The 19,758-nt window shown below is 48.2% G+C and overlaps 1 protein-coding gene and 1 long non-coding RNA gene across 5 annotated transcripts in view; one reads left to right on the top strand and one right to left on the bottom strand.

Annotated features, from left to right (window-relative positions):
• The window catches only part of LOC129117577 (uncharacterized), a 444,593-nt gene that overhangs the window by 349,890 nt on the left and 74,945 nt on the right, over positions 1-19,758 (top strand). The gene's annotated exons all lie outside the window — the stretch shown is intronic.
• GRIK1 (glutamate ionotropic receptor kainate type subunit 1) overlaps positions 1-19,758 on the bottom strand; it is a 102,266-nt gene that overhangs the window by 47,502 nt on the left and 35,006 nt on the right. For all 4 annotated transcript variants that reach the window (XM_077174629.1, XM_077174631.1, XM_077174628.1 and 1 more), the window contains exons 2-4: positions 7,541-7,708; positions 3,611-3,868; positions 674-855 (exon numbers count right to left, since the gene is read on the bottom strand). In XM_077174629.1, the coding sequence (XP_077030744.1) occupies positions 674-855; positions 3,611-3,868; positions 7,541-7,708 (608 nt within the window). The remainder of the gene's footprint in view (positions 1-673; positions 856-3,610; positions 3,869-7,540; positions 7,709-19,758) is intronic.

Here is a 19,758-nt window from a genome sequence, read left to right as displayed (position 1 = left end):
GTCAGTGGAAGCTCTCTGCTGCTCTTTGGGATCAGGGTATCCCATCACATTGCCTGGCAGGAGAAATAACAACTCATTCTTCATCCCTAGGGGTGCAGCAAGAAGGGAACTGCCCTCAAAATGTATGGAGCTGTTTCCTGCAGGTGAACAAACTGTGCTTTAGACTTTGATTGTCGAGGAATGGGCAGCAAGTGGCAGCAGCAAATTGTAATTCCCTCCACTCCCTGTGTGCCCCTGGGGATGTCCCAGCCCGCTAATGTCAGGCTGTGTTTGTCCTTGCCTGCTGTGGCTGCCCAATCTCACACTCAGGCTGGGCACAACAACCTCTCCCATTGCTTTAAAGGATAGATCTTCCTTCTGATTCTGCCTCTATCTTTGATGGGAAAGAAATAAAACTGTTGATTAAAGCAGGACAAGCTGAAACACATGGAGTGGTGTCCCTAGCCAGGCAGGACCTGGCATGTCAGAAAGAAAAGCTGTTTGCTCCTGTGGGCACACATGGGGCTCTCTGGGGGCGTCAGTGCACCTTTGGCTGGGACTTCTGTCCCTGCATCCACAAGGCCCCGGGCCAGGCTGGGGAGTGCCTTTGGTCTTGGTGGAGGTGGGATTAGAGAGGCTGGCAGATTTTGGGGACCAAGGCTCCCGTGGAGTTCCGCCTCCCCGTGCCCGGTACCTGCTTGAGGATTTCCGCCGCTGTCTCGTGCGAGCAGTCGAATATCACGTAGAACTCCTTGCCCTTCTTCATTTCCTTCAGCAGAGGCCGGGCATCCTTGTTCCCAGAGGGCAGCTGGCGGATTTTGATTTTGATGTTGTACCTGGAAGGGGCTTTGATGAGCTCCTGCAGGCGAATCAGCCCTGAGAAATGACAGGCAGTGACACAATCACCATCCCGTGCCACGAGGATTTATTGTCATTACACAGGGTCTCTCACACTCCACACCCCCTAAGGATAATTGCTAGTTCCATATTTGCCAGCTCCCTAGCTAATATTATTAAAGCTTTTCATTCCTATGTTTATACTTGGCTTCTAAATATTTTGGAAGGTGTTCTCAGCTGGTTGACTACAGGATATGTTTGCACTGATGTAATACAATATAAACATACTGTAGTATGTTTAAACTGAGACATGAAAAGCAAATAAGTCTTCTTCCTGTGCAGCTCATTATCATTCCAACTCCAACCAGCAACAAGATAAAATTGAGGGAACCTCCTCCTAACTTTCCTGCCTGGTGTCACTCAGCAGCTGTGAGTTCTTACAGAATCTTTTGGGATGCAGTTCTACGTCCTCCAACACGGGTGAATTCTCAGACTCGGTGTTCAGCTGGCACAGCTTTACACGCCTCAGCTGAAGTCAGTGGAGCTCAGCCAGAGCCCTGTCCAAGTGTTTAAACACACTGCAGCTCGACTGGCTAATTCAGCACTCCTGTGTAATTTGCACTGCCTCCAAAGCCGAGGGAAGATAGTTAAGAGCTCTTTGAGGTGTGTGATTACAGCCTCGCATTATCCACAAATGCAATTCACCCACAAAAAATTCCTGATCTCCTGCTGAGGGGAAGTAAAAGGCTGCCTTAAAAATATGCATAGAGAGAGAGAGAGAACACAGGCAAGGAGCACTTCTTGGACAAAAATCAAACAAATTATTAAAATGAAGGAGCTCTTGCCTCTCCTGCTGGGAGTGGGGATAATATTTGTGTGGGGTGAGAGTGCCCCTGGTTGAGTGGCACATCTAAGGCAAGACAAAGCTCCCTCTTCCCTCTGAGCTTCGAGGGCTGCTGGCTTTCACTCAAGTGCTGGCAATGCTTGGGAAAAAGCTGCTCTGCCCCCGCCTGCAGGGCCAAGCCTGCTCCTCTCAGGTTTTCTAGTACCAACAATCAATAGAGAAAATGAAACATGATGAGCATTCAGCTGGAAGTGCTGCAGGCACCCGGAGCTGGGCCTGGCCAGGAGCCAGCTGAGGAACAGAAACCACTGGAGCTGATTCTGATGGGAATGGGCTCCCAACAGTCACTGACAAAGGGGCTGGGGTCACCTGGCTGGGAAGGTGCAGCCTGGGTGCAGTGCCTGGGATGGCAACTCCAGGAGGGAAAATGAGATTTGGGAGGAGGAGTCCGGGAAGCCTTCATCTCATCCTCACCTCACACTCAGAACTGGTGTTTGTCTCCCCAGCAACAAAAAGTACTTGAGTGCAAGTGTGGTGAAAAGCAAGAAAACTAAAGGATTTGCTGACCCACTTCCCTCTCCTTTTCAGGGGAAGAAATTACTGTGTGCCTTAAAATATCTCCTTTGGTCCCATCAGACTGGGGGACCTTGCACTTCCCAACCCTCCTGCTGCCACAGGAACTGAGATGGAGCCCAGGTGTGGCATCCTGCAGAAGACACAGCAGCAGTGCAAAGAACTGCAGCTATTTTTCTGGAGCACATGGCAAAGCCTGACCCCATCCAGTGCCACCCCTGCCCCGGGCAGGGACACCTCCCATGACACCAGGGTGCTCTGAGCCCCGTCCAACCTGGCCAAGGTGTTTTTACTCCTTGTGCGTAACAATGTCAAACTCTGGGGATAAGAAATGAAAGAGCTTGAGTTAACTGGCGTCACTCTAACCCCAAATCCAAGGACTATTTATACTGATCAAAGTTGACATGTTTACTTTCCTGACTCTGAGTTAATAAGATGATTGATGATTAATTTACTTTGTAAATACCTCTGCAAATGAAATCTCTTTAATATCAGGCTTTTTTGTGGCTGAGCAGGTACACAGCACTTGGTGTTTTGGAATGCCAATTTGGTTATGGGGTGGGCTGGAAAAGACCTCTCTTTGTTTCTATTCTGTCTAGAAGGTTTATCTAGGAGCTACTGGAGAAGGACCAGTGGGGTCCACAGAGAGAATGAGGGGTCTGGAGCATCCCTCTTGTGAGGAGAAGCTGTGGGAGCTGGGCCTGCTCAGTGTGGGGAAGGGAAGGCTCACAGGGGATCCATCAATCCATACAGATACCCCACCAACCCACACAAATATCCCATCAATGCACACAGATACCTCATCAATCCTCACAAATACCCCATCAATGCACACAAATACCCCACCAACCCTCACAAATATCCCCAAGGGCTGTCACAGGATGGTGCCACACTCTGCTCAGTGGTGCCAGTGACAGGGTGAGGAGCAGTGGCCATGAAGTGAAACACAACGAGTTCCACCTCAGCCTGAGGAAGAACTTGTGTCCATGGAGGGGGCAGAGCTCTGGGACAGCTGCCCAGGGAGGGCCTGGAGTCTCCATCCCTGGAGACACCCCAAACCCACCTGGAGAGTTCTGTGTCACCTGCTCCAGGTGACCCTGACTTGGCAGGGGGATTGGACTGGGTGATCTCCAGATTTTGGGATTCTGGGATCAGTTTGAAGCCGTGTTATGGGTTCCACAACCAGAAAGCAAAATGGGATTGACTATTCAAACCCTAGAGGCTCCTTCCCACAGTCTAGTGAAGTGAGCAGCTTTCCAAAAGCCATGGCAGCAGCAGGACAGGGGTTTTTCCCCCGTGAGCCAGGAAAGCTGCAGAGGGCATGGCAGAGTGAGCTGCCCCAGGTGTGGTGGAGTCTGACAGCCCCACAGCACTCACCCGTGCTGTCCTCGTAGACCACGGTGACGATTTTCCAGTTGAAGTAGAGCACGAGGTCCAGGACAGCCCTGCTGATGGCGGCGTAGTCGGGGTACAGGTTGATGTAGAAGGCGTCCCTGTTGTCCACGGTGGGGTGCTTCCAGCGGGTCTGGATGTGGGGCACCTCCAGGGCGTTGCAGATGGACTGCACGGCGCTGACCGAGGAGCTGTGCGCCGGCCCGAACAGCGCCGCCACGCCCAGCGCCAGCTGGTCACAGGCTGCGACAGCAGGGCACAGGCACCTCAGCCGGGACTGCGCGGGGCCTGCGGGCGCTCACTGGGGCTGTCACCCTCCATCCATCACCCATCCATCCATCCATGCATTCATCCATCCATCAGCCATCCATCATCCATCCATCATCCATCCATCCATCCATCATCCATCCATCCATCAGCCATCCATCCATCCATCATCCATCCATCCATCCATCCATCCATCCATCCATCCATCCATCATCCATCCATCCATCCATCCATCGATTCATCCATCCATCAGCCATCCATCAGCCATCCATCCCTCCATCCATCCATCATCCATCCATCATCCATCATCCATCCATCCATCCATCCATCCATCCATCCATCCATCCATCCATCATCCATCCATCCATCATCCATCCATCCATCATCCATCCATCCATGCATCCATTGATTCACCCATCCATCCATCATCCATCACCCATCCATCATCCATCCATCCATCCATCCATCCATCCATCCATCCATCCATCCATCATCCATCCATCCATCCATCATCCATCCATCATCCATCCATCCATCATCCATCCATCCATCCATCCATCCATCCATCCATCCATCCATCCATCCATCCATTCATCATCCATCCATCCATCATCCATCCATCCATCCATCCATCCATCCATCCATCCATCCATCCATCCATCCATTCATCATCCATCCATCCATCATCCATCCATCATCCATCATCCATCCATCCATCATCCATCCATCATCCATCATCCATCCATCCATCCATCCATCCATCCATCCATCCATCATCCATCCATCATCCATCCATCATCCGTCCATCATCCATCCATCCATCCATCATCCATCATCCATCCATCCATCATCCATCATCCATCATCCATCCATCCATCCATCCATCCATCCATCCATCATCCATCCATCATCCATCCATCCATCCATCCATCCATCCATCCATCCATCCATCCATCATCCACCCATCCATCCATCATCCATCCATCCATCCATCCATCCATCCATCCATCCATCATCCACCCATCCATCCATCATCCATCCATCCATCATCCATCCATCCATCCCTCCCCATCACTTCCAATGAGATCAGAGCATTGAGCTGCTCCCAGACCCACCCAGAGATGTGCCAGTGGTTCCTGAGGTGTTCAGGGGTGGTTTAGAGGGTAAAGGGAGAGGCTGAGGGAGCTGGGCAGGGGCTCAGCCTGGAGCAAAGGAGGCTCAGGGGGCCCTTGTGGCTCTGCACAGCTCCTGACAGGAGGGCACAGCTGGGGGGCTCGGGCTCTGCTCCAGGGAACAGGGACAGGAGGAGAGGGAATGGCCTCAGGCTGGGCCAGGGCAGGCTTGGATTGCATGGCAGGAGAATTTCCCCATGGAAGGGGTTGTTAAACAGTGGCAGGGGCTGCCCAGGGAGGTTTGCAGTGCCCATTCCTGGAGGTGTCCAAGGAATTCCTGGATGTGGCACTCAGAGCTCTGGGCTGGGACAAGGTGTGCATTGGGCACAGCTGGGACTCCATGGGCTGGGATGGCTTTTCCAGGCTCAGTGATCCTGGTTTGATTGTGGTTCTGAAAATGGCTTTACTGATCAGCTTTATGCCCTTGACCTTGCTTGCTGCAAATAAAACCTTGTCTGCTGGTTGCCTTGCAGATCACACGGGTTCCTGAGCTGCCTTTCTCAGAATGGCTCTGTCCCAGAGGAACCAGGGATTCCTGAGCTGCCTTTCTCAGAATGGCTCTGTCCCAGAGGAACCAGGGCTCTCTGCCTGCCACGGAGTGTCTCAGCAGTGAAGTTCCACGGCAGAGCATCAGGTAATCATCCCTGCAGCCACAGCAGGCTCGCCAGGGATGCCCCTGGGACTGGCACCTCTCTGCCTGTGCCAGCTGCTCTCATTGCAGGCAGCTGCAGGCACACGAGCAGCAAAGGGCACCACGATTCACTGCCCTCCATAATCTGTGCTTACAGAGCAGGCAGGAGTGCCCAAAGCCCCAGATAACAGCGCAGGGAAATAAAGAACCTACACACTGACATTTTATACCCCTCCAAACCAGCCAAATACATCAACAAAGCTCTCCTTCTCCTGCGCCCATATCTCAGCCTCAAGAACCCTGCCTGAGCTGTCTCTGCATTTTTCTTTCTCTCCCATGTCTGTGCAGGCTGACAGACAGTGGCTGAAGTAATATCAGTTATTTCTGTCCACTGGTAAAATTTACTGCCAATGTTTTTAACACAGCTCCCAAGTGAGACAAAGCCCTGCACTGAGCTGCAGGGCTGCTCTCCTTGTGAGGGTGGGAAGTTCAGAAATTGCTCTGATTGAGGGAAATATTAAATACACCAACTGCCACAATGAGCTGAGATTCTTTAAATTCGCATTTAGCTCTCTGACTGTAATAGAATATGACAGAAAATCAATTATTTTCTGTTTTCATTCTACAAATGGGTGTTTCACAGACAGTATGAAGTGCACAGGCTTTCCAGGTTTAATTCAGAAGCCTTTCTAAAGTATCACAGGTTTAATGTGCAAATTTCATAAATAACTTCAATAATTCATGATGAGAAGAAATTACTGCTGTCTGTGTGAGTTTCTTGCATGTACATTAACAACTTCCTACATATTAAATGGAGGAGGCACTTTCACAACAGTCACAGAAGAGATTCTCACTCTAGAGGGAATCTGAAATACTGTATCAGCCTGGATTATACGGATTATAAATCCCCCATGCTTGAGATTCTGCAGCATATAGCTCCAGCATATACCTGATAACTGAAAAAAATGCAAAAAAATGCCATTTAAAGCTCTTTTCAATGCTCTTTGAACTCATTCTCCTTTTCTCCACTCTTGCTAACAAACCGAAGTGGCACAAGGAAAATTTGGTGGTGCAGATGTTTGAAAGGTGCCAGCTCACCAGCCTGGTTTCTGAAGTGAGGCATTTTTATTTTCCATCAAGTCCAGTTCCAGGAACTGGGCTGCTCTTTACAGCATTTTATCAAACTTTAAGCTTGGTTCCTAGAGGCCAAGGAACACATGGAGCTTAAGGACAGTTGTGACTTATTACCTCTCTCTGTTTTGGCCTGCAGGTCAGTTAGATGGGAGTAAATTGGGCCATAATTTTCCTTCTCAGGAAAAAAAAAAAAAAGAAGAAAGAAGAGGTAAAAAAATGTCCACACTTGACCACTCCAATTCTTACAGTTGTTTATAACAGAGAAACTCATTTCTGTCTCCAGGGAGCTCCTGGAGCATTAATATTTCAGGTCAGGGGGGCTACTGGCCGATGGTCTTTAAAAGGCAGTAGAAATAATTTACCAATAATGGGCATCTGTGCTAATTATGGGCTGTGACATCCCACTGTGCTTCCTGTGAGTCTGTGATCATTTTTCTGCAGAATTCCAGGTGGCAAATCTATGTTTTGGAAAGACAAATGGCTTGGACTTGCCACCTGCCATCTGGGGCTCTTAGCATGCAGACAGGACGTAGGGGTTTACTCAGAAAGCACATGACAGCTGCAAGCCCAGCTTGATTCTTAGTTCAAGCACCTTTGAAAGATTAATTTTATGGTACACATGATACGAAAGAGCAGAAAAGGAGATCAGGCTGGGGAAAGGTATAAAGCACAAACCAGGGATGTAACTGACACCGTAATTGAGATATTTACCTCTCCTTGAGGCTTCAAAACTATCGAAAAGGTTAATTCTCTGGATGTCATAGGTTAATGTGGTATTAGGCATCAGTGTTCTGTTCCTGTTAATGTTGGTGACAGCAAACTTGAACGCCAATTCTTCAATATTCACAGGTTCATTTTCCACAGTTTCGAATATCCCTCCTGTTGGAACAGAGATAAATTATGGGGAGGATTATTCACCTCTTAACTGCCACACAGAAACAAGGAAAAATGAATGATGAGCTGTAATTTCTGAGTGTTCATCTAGGAAAAGCCAGTGGCTGTCCAAAGCACTGCAGCAAGAGCAGGGTGGATGGTTAGATTTTATCTGCTGTGGCACTGGGTTAACTCAGAATTATGAATGTTGCTCCACAAGCATCCATCTGGGGAAGGCGACGCCTGTTTATTGTCCAGCCTTTTCAGAGGAGCGTGTTAAATGCTTGTGAAAACTCCTGTGCAGCTCCTTTCTAATGCAACCAGGGATGGGCATGGGCCTTGCCCTGCCTGCTGCAGTGTAATTTATCTTTGGAGATGGAGCTTGGGCGTGTGGATGTTTGCTGAGGTGTTCTGCACACCCGGGCAGTCCGAGATCCACAGAGGAGATTGAGAGCAGATGGACTGAGAGTCCCCCTCAAGCTCTGTGCTCCCTCTGCTTTCTCCTAAACCCCAGGCAGCTCCTCAGCCTCAGCAGCTGTTGGTCATTGCTGTTTGCCCAGGGACAGGGGAATACTTTTGCTTTTTCCAAGGAAAAGGAGCTGAACCTGTGGACACCAGCAAGCTTTCCAAAAGGGGACCGTAAATAACCCAAATTTAGGAAGTGTAATGGTTTTCCCTGCAGTGTATCCTGGGATGGGGAAGGTGTCTCAAGGCCACAGCCTGTCCCAGTAGACTGGGATGGCCACTCCCTCCAGCCTCTGGAGACTTTATTATGCCAGCAGCACATTCCCACTGTCCAGGGGCAGTGGGATTGGAGGAATGCACTGCACACAGAGCTGATTTTAAAAACTAGCTCCTCTAAACAGCAATCTCCAGCTTCACTGCTTGATTTTGCAAGTATAATTTACTCACTTAGTGCAAGTCACGAGAGAATACTTTGGATTTCTCACTTACTTATTTCCCCATGTTAAATTTGAGGCCCCTCTCTCTGTAATTTCTGGCCATCTGAGTGCATTCAGCTCATGCTGCAACCTCCTGCAGTTTTGATGCCACCCATGTAGGAACAGAGCAGTCATTAGCTGACCATCAGAAATGGGAACACACTGGAATCAAACCTGGTTTGAATTTTAATCCAGCAATGAAGACCCTGGAGGATACCAACCCCACTCTGGTAATATTATCCCTGGAATAAACAGCATTGTTTTGTCTCCTGAACCCACACAGAGCAATGCCTGGACATGGCTTAAAAAATCTGCCTGCTTCAGCAATTTTCTTGTACACTCCATGGATTTCTTGTGTACAATGTGCAGGTATCAGAACCTTAAAGACTTCTTCCCTCTTCCTCAGAAAACATCCAAGTGATTACAAAAGAGTGTGATACACAAAACCAGCCCCAAAACCAGCCTAAGTGCAGGATTTGGAACCAAAATATCGAGTGGAATGCAAAAAATCACCAGGATTTTCCACCAGAGCTGCAAACCCCAGATCATCTGAAGGGAATAAAATCTAAAGCCTGTCCTTTCAGATCCAGTCCTGTAATTCCTCATTCCAACTATGATCCCAGCAAGTTTAGTGGTTAAATTCAATTATCTTTCCCTCATTTCACCCAAGGAAGACAATTCTTTTCAGTCAGCTGCAATGCCAGCCTGGGCCTGGGCCAGAAAGGTTCCACTGCTGAGTTTTCCTGGAATCCCTGCTGCAAGCAGCAGAGCATTGCTCCACCAGGGAGGGTGGATGTCACAGGACAGCCTGAGATCACCTGGAAATAAGGGCGCCCACAATCCCTCCCCACTTCCAATAGGATGGGTATTTTGCCATTTCATCTTGGCCAAAATCCCTTCCACCTCAGAAATTATTACTGCGCATTCCATCACTTTCTCCTTCTTCTTCTTCTTTTTTTTTAATTAATTAAAACTACTTCATCCAGCCACCCTTGAGGCAACCTTCATACCTGGATGTACACAAGCACTTCCTCATTCTAGGGCCAGAACCATTTCCATCCCTCTAATCAACTGCCTATTAAATGAAGATTAATTTGAATTAATGATGTATAACCAGGACCTATTTATGCTTCATTAGCAGAATTCTGCAGGATTTTTCCTTTTGGAGAAGAGTGCAAGCCCAGTGGGCAGCAGGAGGGCAGGGAGGGAAAGAGGGGAAGTTTTGTGTGGGTGTGTTTTCTGAGCAAACAAATCAAAACTCTGCACACACTTCCAGGTTCCTTTTGCACACATGAACAGAGCGGGAGAGCACTCAGGATTTATTTGCTGGGGAGATACCCTGGAGAAAACCTGGAATCATGGAATGGTTTGGGTTGGAGGGGGCATTAAAGCTCATCCAGTCCCACAGCCAGGGAGTTTGTGGAGGCAGTAATTCCTCACTGCGTCTGAGCTGGGGGATATTGCATTGAAAAGGCTCGGGCTGTACCTATTTGAGCTTGATTCTTCTGTTCAGGCCCATTCAGCTGCTAAAAAGGAGCTGAATGACTGGGTAAATCTGCATCACAAACAAGCTGTGCTGGAGCATTTTCATCCATACATCCCTAATGAAATCCAACAATCCCATAAATAGTCTGTTCTCCTTCTTCTGCTGATGACTGACAGCCAAGCTCAGAATTTATTGTAAGGTCCAGGTTAAAAGAAAAATAGCAGAGTAAGTGACAAGTTTGATGAAGAACCAGTTTGTCAGATGATTCATTTGAATAAAGTAATTACTGTATAACATTTTAAAAACAAATTAAGCACAGCATTATACAAGGGAAGGAAGGAAGAAGAAATCAATGTTAACTCAATATAAATGATGTTCCAGTAATGAAGCTGTTATTGCTGAGTGTGAAAACAAGCACTGGCTTTCATGTTGGGCTGCTGGTAGCACTTAGGTGGCAAAAATTGTAAATTTTGGAGTCCTCCCTTTCAGCTCCCTCCTCCCTCAGTCAGAGAGTGAATCCTCCACAGCAGACCAAAGGCTGCTCAGTGGCAGAACTGACTTTTCCCTTACAGCACATCATTTGTAACGTGGTTTCTTCAAGGATGAAGGGAAAGCCAGTGTCTGCCTCTCCTTGGCACTGAGCAGTGGAAGATAAGAGGGAATGACAGCCTGGGTCCAGCTGCTGTGCCAAAAGGGGCCGAGCCACGTGAGTCAGTGACAGCATCAGCTCCATTCACTCTCTGAGCACTAAAATCCCCACAGCAAGGGAAACGTCACAGCTACACAGCACACTTCAGCAGGCACACCTGGAAAAGCTCCTCCAGCTCTCCCAGGCAGGCAAATATTTCCATTTCAAGGAGTCATCAGGGACCGAGGGAGTTTCAGCAAAGGTCAGGGCTGAACCCATCCCCAGTGGGGGATTTTACAGCTTGTGACTGTTTCTGGTTGAGGATAAACCCCTGTTTGTGCATGGTTGGTGCCCACGTTTCCTGTCCTGGCTCAGAGGAGGAATTTTCCCGGGCTGGGTGTCAGCTGGGGCACGGCTGGCACATGGAAGCAGCCATGTGGAAGCACAGGCCCTGCTGCATGCTGCTCCCTCCCACAGCTCCCAGGGGCAGCCCAGGGCCAGCACTGGCAGGTGCTTTGCCAGCAGGGCTCCCACAAACACCTGGACATCCATTCCTGCAGGGATTCTGCTCTGAGCAGCCTCCCCTCCTTCCACAGGGAACCCCGGGAGGTGCATGGGAACTCATTGGAACCCACCTGGCAGGCACTGCAGGGAAAGGAGGGCTGAAATCCCAATGGCTGTGAGCTCTGTGCTGCTGCTGCTGCTGCTGCTGCTGCCAGGCTAATGTGGGGGATTCAAGAAGCCAAGTGAGCACAAGGTTTGCCCTGGGCCTCTTTGACAGGGCTGTGGATTCCAGAGGGGTCTGGATCACAGGCACTCAGTGGGGCTGGGGCCAGATGGAAGGCTCAAAAAGGAGCAGGGCACAGCAAAGCAGCGCTGAGGAAGATGTTTTCCTCCAGATAATTCCCTCTGACAGAGCTCCACTTGCACTGAAACACCTGCTACTGGGAACCCTCTCCAAGCATATTTTCCCATCCTTATCTCTAAGCAAAGGACAGATTCTCCTGTGCCATGTGGTGTCCAGCTGGGAGCCAGTACCTGTGCACTCACCACACTCATCTGCCCAGAAAATAATCACTGCTCACAGTTTAGCAGCATCTTCCTTTGCAAAGTCACCTCTCTGACAGTGCAATCCAGAAACTGGCTGCTAGCTCTGGTTTGGACAGCACCCATCAGCTACTCTGCTCTGTGGATGTGCACTAGAGGTTTCTCAGAAGCGTGGTGAACAGCCCCAGCCCAGTAAGGAGCAGCACAGCAATTTGCATTTGCACATCCTGCAGGCTGCAGAGGGTTTGCCTCCCAGATTCTCCTGGGGCTGGAGCACAGGGCTGTGAGTGGCTGGTAGAGCCCACCCTGAGCCCATCAGCATTCTGCTGAGCCTGCAGCAGCCTTGGGAGCAGGAGCTGCTGCCATCCTCACTGTACACCCACTGGAGCCGGGAGCCACGTTCCCAGCACCACTCCCTGTCCAAGCTGCTCAAAAGCTGCTTTGGAAGCCTTCCATGCTTTGTGCTCCAGCCCATCCCCACCCTCTCCCAGCCCCTTGGCATCCCTGATCCCTGCATCCCTCCTGGACTCCACCCACCCTGTGCTCCACATGTCACTGTCCCTGCCCTGCCCCTGCCAGCTCCGGGATCACTGCCCCCTGGAACCCATCACCCATCTGGGGGCTCCTGCTTTTAGGGTGCACCCAAACACAACCCAGGGCTCTGCCCTTGCCCTTCCTGCACCTTCCCCTCCTTGTTCCCAGCCATCAGAATCCCCAGGGAAAGGTGGTGAGCACGGAAAGGCAAAATCCCCGCTCTCGACCCCCCTGGATTTCTGCCTCCCTTACCCCAAATAACTCCCTGTCCCTGTAGATTGCAAGCTTCTCAAGACTGTAAGAAATCTGTAGCCAAACAGAGGAATTTTAAAGTGTAATAAATGCAGGGCTGGCTCTGGGCTTGGGGGATGGTTTAATTCTCCTTCCTGTGGCTGTGGGCAGCTGAAACCTGGGACAGCCCCAGAACCCAAACCCTGACCAGGGGAGGGGATGAGCCCCAAGAATCAAACTCAGCAAAGGGGATTTTTTAAAGAAGACTAGGCTTGTTTATAGCAAGGTCCCTGCCTATTTGTCACATGTGGTATCTCCTCTGTTCCAAACTGCCTATCCAAAATCCAGCTCCATGTTCCAGACGTGGTTTTATTCCAGCTGCTTTTCTGAAGGTTTTGCCTGCAGCTGTAACAAGGCTGCTCAAATTTTGCTTGATTTTTTTTGCTGAACTCTCAGAGGGACTCAGCCTTTCTGTCCTTTTCATGCAGCATGGGTGGTGCTGAATGACCAGAGACAAAACTGCCTACAAATCCCACTTTGGGCTAAATAAAAATGGTTATTTTCCACCCAAAATATCCCCCTGTGAGAGCCAGAGCAGGTTTTTATAATTATCTGCACTCCAGAAAGGTGCATTCAGCCCTGATTTGATCCTTTGTAAGCAGAGGGATAAAAATACATGTGTGTGTGTATATATAGAAAAAGTTGAGCTTATTAAGATACAAGGATCTGCCTTTTCCAATGGGATTTATTTCACTTCAGCTTGCAAGTGGAGATGGTTCCCAAAGGCACAATTGGCATGATTCATGTTACAGAATTTCTAAGTAATGAACTTCTTCCTTTTTACAAACAGCAAAAGAATCTGGTTGACCTGATTTAGGTATCTCTTGCAACATCAGGCAGGAACTAAAGCATGATTTTCGAGGTGCAAGCTCTCAATTTGATAGGAAGTTTTAAAAGTGTTGCTTTTCTCCTTTACATTTTATATTTCCCTCTGCCTGCACTGGGGCATGGGTTGTGGGCTGTTCCAAACATTTCTCCTGATTCCAGCAGGGTTTGATCAAATTCCCTCATGGCTGAGCGTTGTAACAGCTTAAATAGTCTCTCTGGAAAAGAAACTTGCTTTCTCCTGCCTTTGTGAGTCTTTCAGAGCCCTGCTTCACAGGTCTGCTTTGCCTGAGTGTCTGAGTGAGAGGATTTCCCTCTGAGACACCCAGACATGCTGGCACATTCACTGCTGACCGTGTGCAGGGCTACAGGCTGCTGCTGGAAATGGAGGGGCAACAGGAAAGCAGAGAGGAAGGAACAGTCACAAAAAAACCAAACAACCAACCCAAACAAACAAACAAACAAACAAAATCAATGCTTATATTAAGGAGTAAAGGAAGAGGAAAAGAATTTGACAGAAATAAAGAAGCAGATGAGAAGAGCGGAAAGCAAGCTGGTGGGATGAAGACTGAAAGACCGATGGCACTGCTGGAGTTTTTGTTTGCTGCTTTTATCTGAGTCCATCTCAAAAGTATTCCATAGCTTACAAATATGGTGAGGTTGTTTTTTTTTTTGGCAGATACAAAGCAGTTGTACCTTTCAATTGAGGAAACCTCAAACCCAAGGAAGCCACAGAGACCCCTAAAAGAACAGCAAGGGAAATTGAATTCATAGGGGGTTCTGCCGCTGCTTTGAAACAGACACCTGGTTAAATGAGGAGGATATCTGTACAAAAAGTGCTTTACACTGCCCTGTGCAGTGGCTGCAGGAGGTGACACTGCCAGGATGCAGCAATAAACCAGGTTTTTCTGCACTCTGACAGCAGAGGAGCCTCGGAAACAGAAACATTCACTAGAGAGAGCCCTGAAAGCTACCCCAGAGAGGAGCCCTGAGGGGAGGGAAGATGGCCCCACTGCAGAGCAGTTGGGAGCTTGCATTTGCAATGGAACTGCTTCAGGAAGAGCCATTTTTCTCCAGCTGTTAGCCAGGAATAGAAAGGCATTTCAAAATCCAAGACAATGCTTTGAAATGAGCGCTAATTAGCAAACAGCGTTTTTGTGCATAAATGTCAGGGTTATATCTTTAAAAATGACACAGTCTGTCTTTTCCTGAGTGCCCATTAAGCACTATTATCTCTAAGATGCTTAGGAATGTAAGGTCTTTATTGAAGCTGAAGAAATCCGAGTTTATCCTGAAAAAGCATGGATAAATCAGATCACAGACTGTCCCAAAGTACATCCCTTCCAGAGAGGAGGTGCTGGAGGGAGGTTAAAGTTGTCAGGGGGGACATTTTAAGCTCCAGCTTTGGTCTTTGGCTGCTGTGTTTCTGGATTCCAGCTGCTCCAGCTGCCCTGAAGGCAGAGCTGCCTGTCCAGCCAGGAGTGATGGCCATGGGGGATGCCTGGAAGCCCCGGGGCTGCAGCAGATCCCCCATCTGGAAACTGCTGGGCACACTTGGCACTCGGAACCATGCAAAAATCCTGTCCTGATCAGGAGTTCAAACGTTAGGGATCCGAAACGACAGCAGCTCCTGCTGGCACACGCTCTGCACGAGGCCAGGGGGAACTCTGGCTTTGCCTTCCATCCCAACAATTGCTGATGGCAGATTTCTCTGAGGCTGCAGGGGCTCCTCTCACTCCGGGAAAAAGGCTTAAAATCATCCAGCTAAGCTGGACAGGACTTTGCCTGTGGCTGTCCCCATCCTTCCTTCTCCTCAGGCCTGGTATTAAGGGAGGATAAACATGAAGTTTAAAAATAATAAAAACTGCAAAGAGACATAAGTGATTTGACTGGTTTTCATGATAAGAAATAAATCCCCCCCTTTAGCTTTCCTTGGCCTGGAGGAAGGATATAAACCCAAATGTTTCCAGGTTTCCCACTGGATCCTTGGCTTTGATTCTCCTGAAGCTCCAGACACACATTTGGTGTTTGGGGGACACGAGGAAATGTGCAGGTTTTGCTCAGGATTTTCTTTAAACCTTACAGCAGCTTATTTTCCCCGTGCTGCTGCATCATTATCCTGCCTCCCTTTAAGTGCCATTACTGCAGTTTCATCCTTAATTCCTCAGGTACCAGGAAGGGACAGAGAGAAAATGGGCTGCCATTCTCTAGTATTTACCTTGCAGCCTCGGCAGCAGCTGTTTTAGAGAAAACCAAGGCACATTTCCAGTCCTGGGAAGTGCAATGTCTGAGGAGCTCATGTGAGATGATGCTCTTAAGGGTGGGGGGATGCAGATTTTCCAACAGTTCCTCTCTGTGAGCAATGTTTAATCAGCACCTGTGCTCTGAGCTGCCACATTTCCTCATCATAATGATGGCTGGCTCTTGAACAGACACTTACTGGAGGTGCCTGCAGTTTAAAGCTTCCCTGGTAATTATCAATCTGGAACATTTCTATTCCTCCATCTTCTGAGGGCCATTTGAGTCTGAAGAATGCCTTATCCAATGTCTGCATTTGCAAATATTAAGGCACCAAGTGTAAACAAAGCACTGCTGCACCTGATGACAACTGTACATCAAGTGCTAAATTACACAACTCCAAGAGAAATATGGGATGGGAACCCAAACAACTCTAGGAACACTTTCTCTTTGTAATGCTTCCCTCAAAAGAGAGCTCAGAATGTTCTTCACCACAAATCACACTCAGATTGAGACATTCCACTGCAGCAGCTTCACTGGGAATAGCTTTATCAGGAATTATTGGCACTGATTAGAGATGGTAGTTACAGCTATTACATTTATTATATTAAAGTTATTAGTTGTAATCATTACACTTATGGATAGAGAAGTTAGATATGTACTTTGAAAACTGGCAGGAAAATCCTGGGTAATTTTACCCAGGGGTTAAAACTGTGTGAAAAAATTAATAAAAACATTAAAGAAAGAAAAATAAAATTATCTGAAAAACTGATACAATATCCCCAGGCCCCACAAGGTGAATATCTGAGTCACTAAATTGTTACTCATATTTTTAAAACATGAAAGTTTATGCTACTGGGCATAAATATTGTAGGGGTTATTTTTAGCCCCATAATTTCCATCAAAAGTCCATAAAATACCCTTGCCGTGAAGAGGAAACTGTAATTAGTACAGTGTGTAAAGATGGCTTCAATTCAATTAAATATTTCCATAACTGATGAAACAAATGATGGCACATAATGGCCATCATTTCCATGTGTTACCACCAACCTCCTGATTGAACAACTTAAATTTCAAAACAAATTTAAAAACGCAGCTGCTATTTTTCCTTGCTCAGTTTTCCTCGGTGTGTGTCACATTTCCCACTCAGGGTGTTCCATGAACACATTTGAACAGGTTTACGTTTTTTGGCAGAACTGACCGAGCTCTCTTTTGGGGTGAGGGCATGGAACTGAGGCTGCTTGTTAATGCTGGGAGATCCTTGGAGATTCTCTGCTGCTCCTGAAACTTTCTGAAGTCCCGGAGCAGCAATGAATGCTCAGGCAAGAGGGGGAGGCTGCAGTGGGGCAGGGGAGCCGCTGGCAGAGGGCTGTGTGCCACAGCACGGTGTGACAACACCAGCTTTGCTCTCACTCTGTGTTTTCTGAGGCACGGAACGCTGAGAAATGGTGAAATTACCCAGTGCAATGCATCCCCTTTGCAAATGGAACGCTGTGCACACACACCACTCTGGCGGCGATTACGGCTCACGACGTGACATATGTCTAATGGTTTAGATTGGCTGCTCTGGAGAGGGATTTCATTTAAGGCACTTATGGCATTGGGCTCAAATTATTTCCAGGAGTCGATTGAAGCTTATGTTTCACCCTGCAGCTTGTGCTCAGCTGAGGATCATCCGCCGCCTGCATTCCATTTGTGTCCTGCAGGATCTCAGCTGGCTCGGGGCTCCTGCCACGCTCTGCGTCTCTGTGCACTTGTGCAGCCACTTCCCAGAGCAAGCAGAGCCTGCTGTGGAACCTGCTGCCACGGCAAAATCACCCTATCCTGGTACTTACTTATTTATTTATTCACTTGTGATGCCTGCAGTTTTTAAAGCCACCTTGGCAACAGGTTTTGGATATCTGTTCCCATGAGAATTAGGAAGAACTGGCCACCCACCCCTTAGAAACCTTCTCCATTCCTCCTGTCCCTCAGTGCTCATCAGGAGGTGCTGAGTGAAGGAACCTGTGGGCTCAGAAGTGTCCCCATGGACTGTGGTGGCAGCCTGAGCTCAGTGTGGGCTGCAGCTGCCAGGGGATTGCCTGGGATGTCACAAATGCCATGGCAAAGCCCAGCCCAGGGTCCAGCAGGCACAGAACCCCTGCAGGTTCAGGCTGGGATGAGTGGGAGGGCAGTGCCCAGCTCCCCTGGAGCTGCCTGGCGGTGAGGCTGGGGTTTGATCCCACATGGAAGGGCTTTCCAGGAACTGCCCTGGCCTTTGGACAGCCCCACCACTGCCTGCTCTGGCAGCAATGCTGGTGAAATCAGGGAGAGCTGAGGGTCAGGAACAGAACGAACGCGTCATTTCCCCTTGGAAAAGGCTCAGGGACACTGAGCAGTGCTGAGTCCATTACCAGAGAATCCCGGGGCCACTGAGGCTGGAGAAGCCCTCCAGGATCACCCAGTCCCAGCCTTGCCCCATCCCCACCTTGTCCCCAGCCCAGTGCCACCTCCAGCCCTCCCTTGGGCACTCCAAACCTCCCAAAAACCCTTTTCCTTACAAACCCAGCCCCTGCAGAGGAGATCTGCTCTCCTCCCTAGCCTAGGAACATTCTGGAAATGTTGGTTTTCCTGAGGGGAACAGAGCCAGCTTGAGCTCTGAGCTGCATCAAAAAACCTCTTGCTCAGTGAAACCTGTACAGAAAACCACCTGGGATTTGAGAGAGCATTAAATAGAAATCAGCTAAATGGCTTTGAGAGGAGAACAAACACTAAGCTTCTTTAAATAAAAGAGTTAGAACATGGAAGTGTGAAATTTCACACTTTTCTGCGTATGGATATCTTGTAAAGCTTCATTCTGATTCCTCTTTGCTCCCTGATGATTATTTCATCTCTCTTGCACAAAATATGGAGTATTTCCTGAGAGGAACCATTGCCTTCATATCCACTGTAGCAAATGAAATCTTTGAAATGCTGAACTGTTTCAGAAAAGGGAAATGAGGGCACCCTTTAACTCCCAGATGACTCCAGTCTGGGTGGGAGTGCTGGAAGGCTCTGCAGAGGGATAGGTTGGATATCAGGGAAAATCCTTCCCCCGAAGTGTGAGCAGAGGCAGACTGAAGGTTTGAATTCCAGAAAAGGCAGTAAAAGTACATTATTAGGCATTTAGGACTCATTTTAGTTCAATCAAGCTGCAGCAGGGAGCCGAGTTAGCTTATTAATATAAGAAATTGCTGCTGGTCCTTAACACATTTCGATCAGCGTGTGAGAACTGGCAAGAAATGAAGAGCAGGAGAAAATTGAAAATACCATCCAGAAGTTTCTGACTGGCAAACTCCTGCTGCCTCAATCCACTGTTTGTTTTTGCAGGTGTTTCCTGGTCAGCTCCTGGGACCTCTCCAAAGGGCTGGAGATCTTCAAAATCTCCTCATGTGGACGTTGGGCATTTTTTACACCAAGATGTAAAAATGAATTTCATGGTGCTTCTGCCCTGGAAGGAATCTTGCCACATGCCCTACCTAAATCCAGATGATCTTGGGAGATTGTGACATGAACTCTACCCAGCCTGCCCCATGACATCCATCAAATTAAACATTAAAAATCAGGAGGGTTGTACAATAGTAATGCAAACTTAAATTAATTCATTTTCTCCCTCTTTTTTTTTTCTCTGCTGAAAATGGAGAGATGTGAGAACCATCTGAAAACCAGTGGAATTTGTAAAAATGAAAATAAAGTGTTTTCCACATTTCAAGCTTTTGGAAGATTGCTGATGCAGCTTTCCAGCAAGGAGGAAATGGAGAGACCAAAGGTTTGTCCTTTTATTTAAAACACAGCATGGCCTGGGCTTGCTTTGATGTTCTAGCAGTGAGACTGATTTTTCCTTAGCACACAAAATTATATTGTGGCATTAGGATAATAAAAAAAAGCAAAGCTCAGCTAGAAGCTGTATGGCTCCATCCAGAGTGCCAAACACAATTTTGGTCTTTTCTTTTTTGCTTTTAGGGAGCATTTTCTGCTGGTTTTCTTAACAACTCTCAGACATCCCTGGTTTAATAAAATCATCTCGTGTTCTGAAACATTTGGGTAA

Source organism: Agelaius phoeniceus, chromosome 2 (assembly GCF_051311805.1).
Source record: "Agelaius phoeniceus isolate bAgePho1 chromosome 2, bAgePho1.hap1, whole genome shotgun sequence".
NCBI lineage: Eukaryota > Metazoa > Chordata > Aves > Passeriformes > Icteridae > Agelaius > Agelaius phoeniceus.
This window is presented reverse-complemented; position numbering and strand designations above follow the sequence as displayed.